Source organism: Juglans microcarpa x Juglans regia, chromosome 3D (assembly GCF_004785595.1).
Source record: "Juglans microcarpa x Juglans regia isolate MS1-56 chromosome 3D, Jm3101_v1.0, whole genome shotgun sequence".
NCBI lineage: Eukaryota > Viridiplantae > Streptophyta > Magnoliopsida > Fagales > Juglandaceae > Juglans > Juglans microcarpa x Juglans regia.
Genome location: NC_054598.1, coordinates 7,492,067 through 7,502,355, shown reverse-complemented (window position 1 = coordinate 7,502,355; position 10,289 = coordinate 7,492,067). Strand labels below are relative to the sequence as shown.

General features: G+C 37.0%; 2 protein-coding genes across 2 annotated transcripts; one reads left to right on the top strand and one right to left on the bottom strand.

The window, feature by feature from the left end:
- Positions 1-9: 9 nt before the first annotated feature.
- LOC121256056 (DNA repair RAD52-like protein 2, chloroplastic) lies at positions 10-4,316 on the top strand. The gene is made up of 4 exons (XM_041156671.1): positions 10-540; positions 718-755; positions 1,072-1,163; positions 3,943-4,316. The coding sequence occupies exons 1-4, from the start codon at positions 125-127 to the stop codon at positions 4,078-4,080; spliced, it is 684 nt and encodes a 227-aa protein (XP_041012605.1). The 5' UTR covers positions 10-124; the 3' UTR covers positions 4,081-4,316.
- A 105-nt stretch (positions 4,317-4,421) lies between these two features.
- LOC121256055 lies at positions 4,422-9,628 on the bottom strand. Its single transcript, XM_041156670.1, has 10 exons — positions 9,261-9,628; positions 8,990-9,059; positions 8,069-8,193; positions 7,585-7,693; positions 7,413-7,476; positions 7,269-7,324; positions 6,765-6,872; positions 5,783-5,932; positions 5,060-5,230; positions 4,422-4,895 (listed from the first exon to the last, which is right to left on the bottom strand). Exons 1-10 carry the CDS (start codon positions 9,512-9,514, stop codon positions 4,662-4,664), a joined length of 1,341 nt encoding a protein of 446 aa, XP_041012604.1. The 5' UTR covers positions 9,515-9,628; the 3' UTR covers positions 4,422-4,661.
- Between the last annotated feature and the right edge of the window lie 661 nt (positions 9,629-10,289).

Sequence of the window (10,289 nt, the reverse complement as noted above, 5' to 3'; positions counted from 1 at the left end):
TAGCTTAGTGGTATCTACCAGTTTGTCCAAGTCCCGATCCCCGTTTACCTTTCTATTCGAGAGCAGAAGTTGGTGGAATTGGCCATTGGGAGATCTCTGAGGTTTTGTAGGCAGTGGGACTAAAATGGCTGTGCAAAGCATTACGAATCATCCTTTCCTCACCAAGTCACCGTTGCCGTCTTTCTCGCTCTCATCGTATTTGTCCAAATGCGACAGCGACTTGGGACTCGTTCGAGTAGGGCAGCAGAAGTGGTGCAGCGGAAGGCGTAGGGATTCTTTGAAGCTCGTCGTCTGCGCTCTGGACCGTACAAATGGCAGTAATAGCAGCGGAGGCGGCGATGGTGTTAAGAAGGGAGGCGTGCCGAATTCCAACTATGTGGTGCCCCTGGACAAGTCGTTTTCCCCCACGAACTCTTCTTGCATCACTCGCCCTCTCGTTGAGATCCTCCGAGACCTCAACAAGAGAATCCCCGACAATATCATCAAGAATACTTCTCCTCCTCACGATGATCATGCGGAGACTGCAACCTTCATCCCCTGGTAATTGCCACTTTCTCCAGTTCACTCTTCTCTCTCTCTCTCTCTCTCTCTCTCTCTCTCTCTCTCTCTCTATATATATATATATATATATATAATTTAACAAAGAATGACAGACATCAATCTACTGGAGTTTGATCTAATACAAGTTTTTGGCGATCCGGCGATGCTCTTGTGTAGGTTTCATGCCAACCGAATGTTGAGCTTCTACGCCCCTGGTCTGTCTAGTTCTTCCTTACCTTATTTTCTTGTATGCATTTTTGTTATATGTGTGCCAACCGAATACCTAACTTTTCAACATGTCTTCTGAACATCGTCTTAATTTGCACCTCGTGTTTATCTTCCTCGCTTTACAACCTCTGAACAACTCGGTTCCTTCCGTATCTCTTGCAAGTTGCATATCGTGCTTGTTTAAGTTTTATTAGTATCTTATAGTTGATTCTAAACAATATTGTAGTCCCTATCAACTCTCTTTAGTGTTCTTGACTATGTTTTGAAATCCACATTTCTAGATCTTTAACATCTTTTTGGCAGGATGGTGTGGAGAAATACGTGATGTTATATTCGCTGACAATGGAAGTGTGACTGTGGTTTATCGAGTCACCATTCGGGGATCTGATGGAGAGGTGTGATTCAATAGTTAACAAAACTAGATGATATTCATATCTAACACATTTATATCTCTAAACATTCATCAGTACCCAAAAATGCTCCATTTTTCGTTTATTCAGTGTTTGTTGGTCTGAAAACTATTGCCCCCACAGTGTTACTTTATCTTACATCATACATGCCATTAGAAATCATCGCCATGCTTGGTTATATCCAAAGTTTATAAAACACAAAACACAATGATTAAACTTCTCGTGACCACTGAAGGAAAGTTTAGAATACAAGACATATTTGCATAATTTCATGAAACTTCCGGGGTTAAAGAACTGGTTTATCGAGAAAGAACAGTAAACATCAGGCACGTGTTTGTTTAAATCATCTCCATTCTTGAGTCATTTCTTGGTAAGTATATTGTTTATTATAAAGAAATGGCAAAGACCAAATATATAAGTACAACAAAAACGAAATGAAAAAGGCAAAGTATGAGGTTAGTATCATGGTCGGGATGCTAGAGCAGACCATTGGGCCTGTAAAACCACTCCATGATTCTTAATTTCCAATTCATTCGTTAATTAAGGGGCCAATTGGTCTAGTTTTTCTGTTGGTAACATGAGTAAAGCCTTCAAATTGACTGTTTTTGCATAAATGCTACTTAATCAATCTTACTCATTATTTCTGTTGAGGCTCAATAAATAAATGTTGCCAGGTGTTGTTACCTTGAGTACATTATTTGACATATGATTAGGGAGTTGGGGGAGGGGGTGTTAGTGGCATTGGTGATGCGGACCGCCGGCCGTGCGGGGGGGGGGGGGGGGGGGTGGGGGTGTGGGGGGGTGGTCATGGCATGGAGTAGAGGCCTCATCATCAATTTGAGCCTAAAGAGTCTGGATGAGAATCGTAGACATATGGTTAGAATATTCTCTAGACCAGCATCTAGTCGCCCCATATTCTGTTAGAATCCTTTATAGAGGGTTTTGTTTTGTCTGGGCTTTAAAATATGTAATTTAGACGTCATCCTTAAAATTCGTAATGATTTTTTTACCAGATCACACGATTCAAATCTCCTTCTCCCCAGAATGAAAAATGGAATGGGTCAAGTCAATGTGTCCAGTTCCTCCGAAACAGCATGATGTATACAAAAAGAAAGACACCATCCCTCAAATTTTCACTTCAAAATTCACATCTTAAATCAATTTGTTGGTTGGGAAGAATGAGTTGAAGTTGTGAAAGTCAGTTGCCATTGGAAATGAGGAAATGGAAATTGTGTTGACATTAGATTTCAGAGGAAATTAGTTTTGAAGATGTTGTGGTTTCAGAGGATTCTGAAGGAAAATTTAGGATATGATGTAATTTCAGAGGATCCTGTATAAACAATTTTAGGAATCCCTTTATTTCTTTTCCCAAATTTTCTTGCCTGTTGGATGCCCTAAATATATAGTGCAGGAGTTGGCTAAAATCCTCAGTACTTGAACATTAGCATTCTTGGTGGGAAGAGCCCTTTCACAGGAGAAGTTATGTATGAACAGCTATAATGTCTTCAGCTCTTATGGCCGCATAGCAGCGCCCTTCTGAAAGAAGTGATAAAAATAATATGAAAGTGTTTCTAGGTTGCGAGGATGAAGAGATGATTTTAGCAGTATAAAAAAATGATACTTGTTTTACTTTCTAGGTGGGTGAAAGGAAATAAATCATAGTTCACTATAATTAAGAAACATTAATGGAAAAAGAAAATTGTCGACAAAGGGGGAAGCAACCTTACTACAGTGGTGTTAGTGGAAGTATACAAGAGAAGACTAATGACCATAATAACTCTATCTAGTCTCCAGTCAAACAAACAAGATTAATTTTTTAAAATATTACTATGCTAATTTATTTGAAGATTAATGAATGCTGATATTAGAGCCTCTTTCATTGGTAGACATGGACCCCGTTTATGTTTACTACACCAATACATTGTATTTTGTCTGTCACCCTTTTTTAGTTAAACTTTCTTCTATTTTTAAAGGACCCTTCCACTTTATTTTGTTTCTACAAAATTAGGTTCCCCAGTTAATTTCAGGATTTTTGTTTATGGATCTGCAGGCATTCGTTTTTGGGGGTGTGGCAGGATATTTGTCTATATTTGTTAAGATTTTAAGTAGGACTATTTTGAAGGCTTCGATCATTTTATATGACAACCACGCAGCAGTCCTGTTTTATGGATTTAATATAGGTCCTCAAAAAAATATATATAGGGTGCCTGCAACACCACAGATATTTATTCGAGTTTCTAACTGGGAATTGCAACGAGTAAATAGGAACAATGGTTACTGCATTGAGATACTAGCCATTGCATTGAAGCCATATCTATTACTGATTACGATTTCTTTTAAGTTTTATATTTGGGGCCGTTGGAAAGTTGATGGCACACTAGGGATTTATTTTAATGGCGAACTAGGATGCGTAATGACATCCTGCACAAATGTTTTCTGAGAACTCTTAGTTTTTTAAGTAGTACTCTTTAAGTGGAATTAAGTCAGTGTACTGTCCGATGGTGCTTCTCTGCGAGTTCATTGTTTCATAGTTATGAGGATGATAGGGAGAACACTTAATTAAAGAAGAAAAGTGTTTGTCTGTTGTTTTCTTTTCGTTGTGCAGTTTGAGTGTTGCCTAAAATTTTGCATTGTTTTAAACTCTTATATATATGCTTTTAGGGTGAGTAGTGCCCCATACCATATATAGTGCAATGACCGAGACAAAAAACTCAATATTTATCATATATCTAACTAATATTGTTTATCGGACATACTGATGCAGGCTCACCGTGAGTCAACCGGAACTGTATCACCCGTCGATGGCCACATTTTGGATCCAGTTGCTGCAGCAGAGGAAATAGCTTTCTGTAGAGCATGTGCTCGGTTTGGCCTTGGCTTGTATCTCTATCACGAAGAATAGGTGCTACAGATAGCAAGGAGGTTTATCTTCCAATCATGTGTGAAGTTTTTGTCTCAACTTGTTAGAGTTGAATGATACTTTCTGCACTACCAGTTGGTGTAAATATATTTAATAGGTACGAAGTGGTCATCTAGATTTGCAGATTATTTGGTCTGGATTGTGGAGAACCGAGCTGTTGACATTTTGTTTGGTAAACTGAGTTTTTAATTGCTTATAAATAAGGCGATTTTTATTTATAGACTAATATGCATTTTAACATATTTGTTTCTTTCGTGAGACTGAGGTATTCTGTAAGATTCCTTTCTAATTGCTTCTGAGATCAACTGATGACGAAGCAATTGTAGCAGGGAGACTTTCTATTCCTTGTTTACAAACACTTATTTCTGTCACAGCCTAGCAAACATGTACATTGAATTCTGAGTTGTCGAATCCATGTTTACATCTACTTTGGACATTCCTTGTGCGACATAAAATGAACTCGAGAAAATGAGCAAAGTCAGTAGCTATATACACACTTATTCCTCGGAATCGGTATATTTCTTTCTTTGCATTTTTGTTTTGGGGTTTCAAAGTCATCAAATTCAAGGCCTCAAAAGTTTTGGACCCGTGTTGGAAGCCATCCAAGATGTGATCACATCTACAAGCTGGTCTACGTCCTTTGATATTTCTGTACGAAGGATCTTCGAGTCTACACCAAATGTGTCACCCACTTCTTTGGCTACTGACTCCCATGGTGTACCCACAGTCAGATTTGCCAGAAGCTCGCCTCCCCGGTTAACTGCATCAGCCATTGCTGGTGGAACCTCAGGGAGCGCCTGAAAAATCGAGTTGAGTTTAAATTATTTGTTTCTTTTGCCTGAGTGTTGGATTAAACCCAAAGCCGCAACTAGGGATATCTGAAAATGCATGGTAACTGCTATTCTCGAGTTTCTATAATTCAGAACCGTGCAAGTCCGAGGAAAGATTTGGTAAAAAGTACCTGTTGCAAAGGAAGCCCATGATCTCCGGGCAACAAGCGCATGGACATGTCCAGCATTGAACTAATGGCTGATTCTGAACTAAGTACCTGTGCTAGCACTGCGGTTTCATCAATTGTATCATCCTTGAACTTTATGAGGAGATTCCTGGAAATGCCATAGTATGACTTTATCTGAAGAAACATTAAACTTTAGTTTATGAGAGTAACAAACGTAGAAAGAAGTTTCCAAGAAAAAAAAGTGCTGCAGCGCAGAACAGAGCTGCAAATTTATAATTTGTCATGTTCAAGCTAGAAATATATTCAATGTTTCAAGAACCCTTCCCAACAAACGAGGCCCAGATGGCCTGCAAATAGCAACATGCCATCACATGTTTTCCCCAAATAAACCAGCCCACCGATGGGACACGTGATATATCCATAAAACCGTTGCTACCACATACCAAACCATATCATTTAACATGTTACCCATTTAGAGCACTGACAGCTGTCATTTTTGCCACGCCAATTTTGTACCACCCATTTAATACAGAAAAAATAAGCACTTCTTGAAGATTGATAAGAGCTTCACGTGGACAATGATTGCAAGCAAGTACTCTTCGACAGAACAATTGATGTCAACCAATGGCAAAAAATTATGTTAAAAAATGATGGAAACATGAAGAAATCCTTGACTACAAAACTAAATCAGACCAAAACGTGTTAATACTTTAACGTGTAACATACCAGTCGTCGTGTTTCTTCTGGTTTTGGACTAAAATCCTCTCTTCCCTTGACCAAGTCCATGTACAAGGGAGGGAGTTGCTCAACTAAAGGAATAACTTGCTTCATAATGGGAGGGCTAAGGTTTCCTAATTGCTTCAAAGTCATCTCCGCCTGCAAGTATTTCATGGAAAAGAGATCACTCCTCTTTCTTGGAATCATTAAAGCCAAACAATGAAATAAGTGCTTTCACAAATCACTATACACCTTTCTCGCATGGAAAACAATGAAACATGGAAAACAAGATGCTTCTTATGAGATATATATGCATAGGTCCTTATCACAGACAAACACTGAGATACGTACTCTCACAACATGGGAAAGCCAATATATATTCACAACAAGAATGCATTGATAAATTAAGTGGATAAAATCATTACAAAAGTGGACAAACGTATCTCCCATTCATGCTCCACTCCACATGAAACCAATGGCTGATAAGAATCTCAGAGTTTAGTTAAAAGAAAATTTTCAAAACATTTCGAAACTTATATTAACAAAAAACCTGTAGATTTGAGTGGTAGGTGGAATGCAAGGATGAGTTATCAAAGAGAAGATATGCAGTTCAGCTTGGAGAGTTAGGCTACCAATTGTATGAAGTGCAAAAACATTGGGATGAATGCAAAGAGCAATAGGGATGGAGCTTGAAAAGAGAGAAACGGGCAAGAGACACACCTTAACCTGAAATTGAATGCAGTCAGATCAGAAAAAAAATTGTCTTAAGAATATAACCATATTTAAATTTTCCTTCACGTGAATATATATCTGGAAATGTGGAGTTCAAGTTATCCTTACATTTAATAATAATGATATGTTGTATTAGCAATATTTGGAGAGATAATGATGATTTATAGACTTGAAATGTGAACTGTATGAAGCAAGCTTTGAAAACAATACTTCATTTAAATTACCAAATGATGTTAGAACTTAGGACTTAAATACTCACCCCAAGGCGAACCGTCGGTGATGATGCAATTTGTGATAGAAGTGGTCCCAAGCTTTGGGCCATTGGGACAATAACAGGTGAGAACAAAGGGATGGCTAAGCTTGCCTCCTGTGATATCAACAGAAAAGCTTTCATACGTTTCAAAAGACCTATATTTATGGGAAAAGACAGACTAGAAAAGGAATGATATGTAGAGTTCAAATGGTTTGCTGCAAAAGGAAGAGAATTGAAGATGAAAAAAGAAACACAGGAAAGAATCCAGTCTTAACCATGTCCAAACCTTTCTATGCAGGAAAGAAAAGTGAAGAAAATGCATCAACCTATCTCGTCTAAACGTATTCATATTTTGTGTCGATATGCTGAACCTTAAATTTTGTCACCAAATTACACCACTTGTTAGGAGTGAACCTTTTGGTTGGGTTCAAAGAAAGAAGTTTTCCACTAATCATCTAACTTCTTTTCTCTTCTTAGACATGCATGCTTGAGAATTCAGAGGTCAAATACCTTGTTATTGAATGCCATTAATATATTGCCACTTCTTTGAACAGCATATCGTGATCCTGCTCAAGAATTAAGTTACCAATCTAGTGAATTGCTGCGACTAAATCATGTGCACACCTAGGAGCAAAGAGGAAGTTTTTGTAATACCAATCAAAAGGTGGATGACAGATCCCAAAGAATGTCCAATGCCAAAAGTAGGAAGATCTTGTATCTGCATAATTAAGCATTTTTAGGATTTTCTTTTATTTTTAGTTTCATTATTTCTTTTTATACATATTTAAAGAAAAAAACAGTTCTGTAAATCACTGTTAACACTCACTGTTTCTTGCATAAACCGATAGCACCTATCAAATTTGAACTGGACCTCATCTGCAATAAAAAAGTGATCAAATCCACTAGCATATGGAGTTGCAATCACCAATACACCCCTACATCACAAAAAGACGTTTTAGCATTCTTCTCTTACGTCTCAGTATAGTCAATTCTACAAGAATCCACTGGCGGGGATAGCCTAGAGATTAAGAAACAATTAATCTGTAGAATAAAACATCAAAAGGCCAAAGTCCAACTTCAATTTGAGAGAGAGAGAGAGCCACAATATGAGTAGTCTTTAAAAGTTGGGAGCCGATGTTTACCTCTTATCTGTGAAATACTGGAAATTATAGGATTTATCATGAAATAAAGAATATTAAAAGAGTCCAAAAGATATGCACATGTGGCAGAACCACTAATTCTATTGAAGCACATTACTACCAATGAACTTTTTTTTTTTTTTATTTAATAATGTGACTACCGTGACTCACTTTTCTGAAAGGCGCTCAAGGAATAAACGATAGGTAAGCTGAGGAGCAGCTCCAACAAATATGCCACCAACAAAATGTACAACTGCCCTGGGTTTTGAGCTGCTTGGTTTGAGAACCCACGCTCCCTGAGATGACACAACAAGGGAAAGTAACGCAACCGATTATACATTTCCAAAAGAGTATAAGAGGGGAGGAAAAAAATTTAAGCTGTTTATACAGGCTGGTATTAAACATATGCTGCACTACTGGTCAAGAGTTTGTACTAGTAAAAGAGTTTGTACTGGTAACTAAGGGGGGTTTTTTCATGCCTCGACTCTTTTTGAGACAAAAGAACAAATACTAAGAACCATTTGGCAAAGTTCTCATCTTCTCCTCCTTCCCCGACATGCTACCTACTTTTGAACTAATCATAGCACGATACTGGAATTGAAAATAATTGATCTTGTTATAAACTTTTTGATCGCATAGTATTGATAAAATATTCCAGATTGAAAACAGATAATAGAGTCACAATACAATTCGAACATTCCAACAGACAGTTTTCCATCCAATATTGCAACAGAAATTATGTTCACATTCAACATAGATTTATTTGGCTTGGCTCTAAGAAATAAACAAGCATATAGTTATAACACAACAACTTTTCTAACCAATGGTGCATAACTGAAGGTTTTTGTTCTTTGATAATGTGGAACCTCATCAAGACAGGGCCTCTTAGACCTATCGCCCAGGAGTAAACTCAAATACACGACCCCAGCCACCAAAACCTTTTATCAGGTACTCTAGGGGAACTTCAAGTGTCGATGCAAAAACTTTCCATCTGTGTTACTAATGCTAACATCAAAATCCGTTGACCATTTGCTAAAAATGAATGAAACTAAAATCCATATGACACCGTGCAAAAACTAAGTCAGAAAACACCTCAACTTCCGTCCATTCTCCCGACCCACCCCAAGGACCCTGCGCTTGCTTTGCAGTTTCTGTAAGTAATCTGCATATACATAAAAGAGAGACGATTATTTCCGGTTTAGCACTTCTGACATGAAACAAATGTGTACATACGCACGTAGTATGCAACTAACAACGAACATCATTGATAGAAATTAGATACGGATGATCAAGTGCACAGAAGAAAAGTAGATACGGATAATCATTAATAACCGGGAGGGGAGAGGAGGGGAGCTAGGATAACCTCTCAATCTCCGAGTAAAGTTGAATTCCAGTTGATTGCGATTGTTGTTTGTTTATGGAATCATCAGAGTTGTTGCAATAGATTCTGCTACGGCCGCGAAGATTCCTAAAATTATCCACAGAGAGAATTCGCCGACGATGGTTATCGGAGAAGCAGAGGATTCGACTTTTTCGAGACTGAAAAATTAGCCTATTAATCTCGTAATCGAATAGTGGAGGACCGGGATGTGGCGGTGCCCTCAGCCATGTGGCCATCGTCGGAATCCCAGAGCTACTCTACTCTCTATCTTTTAACAGTCTCGCTGCTTCAACGAATGCCTCTGCAACTTTCTTCTGCCTCTCTGACCGTCCTTTTTATTTTTTATTTTTTTAGCAAATACTTAATATTTATGTTCGTATGTGTGGCTGTGCAGACGTAACGTATGGTTGATTTTTTTTTTTTTTTTTTCATTGAGTAGACGTATGGTTTATTGTTAGTTAACTTCGAAGTACATACAATGTGTATTAAAGTACGTAAGTTTAACGAGTGAGGCTGGATTTGGATACATAAATTTATTTCGCATCATTTTATTTCATCTTATTTATCTCATTATTATAATTTTTTTAAATTTTTATATAAAAATATAATAAATAATTCAATTTTTTTTAAATTTTAAAATAAAAATAATACTAAAAAATTAGATTTAACAATATTTTATTTAATTTTTAATAAAACATTTCATCTGACCTTCCTATCCAAACCCATCCTCAAATTTAATATTAAAAAGTTCTTATTATTATTTTTTTTTATGTTTGTCTTGAACTTATTTATTTTTTTAAAATAAATACAGACAACTTATATTCACTAAAATTGTAAATATTTGTTTTTTTTTATGATTTCAGTGAAAATAAATAAATATAAAATGAATTTCTTGGTTATTTATATATGTGTGTGTGTATATATACATACACTAGAAAAAGGCTTAAGAAGTGCACATGATATAATGATTTAAATAAAAATAAATAAAAAAATTAGTAACTTATTTGTTTG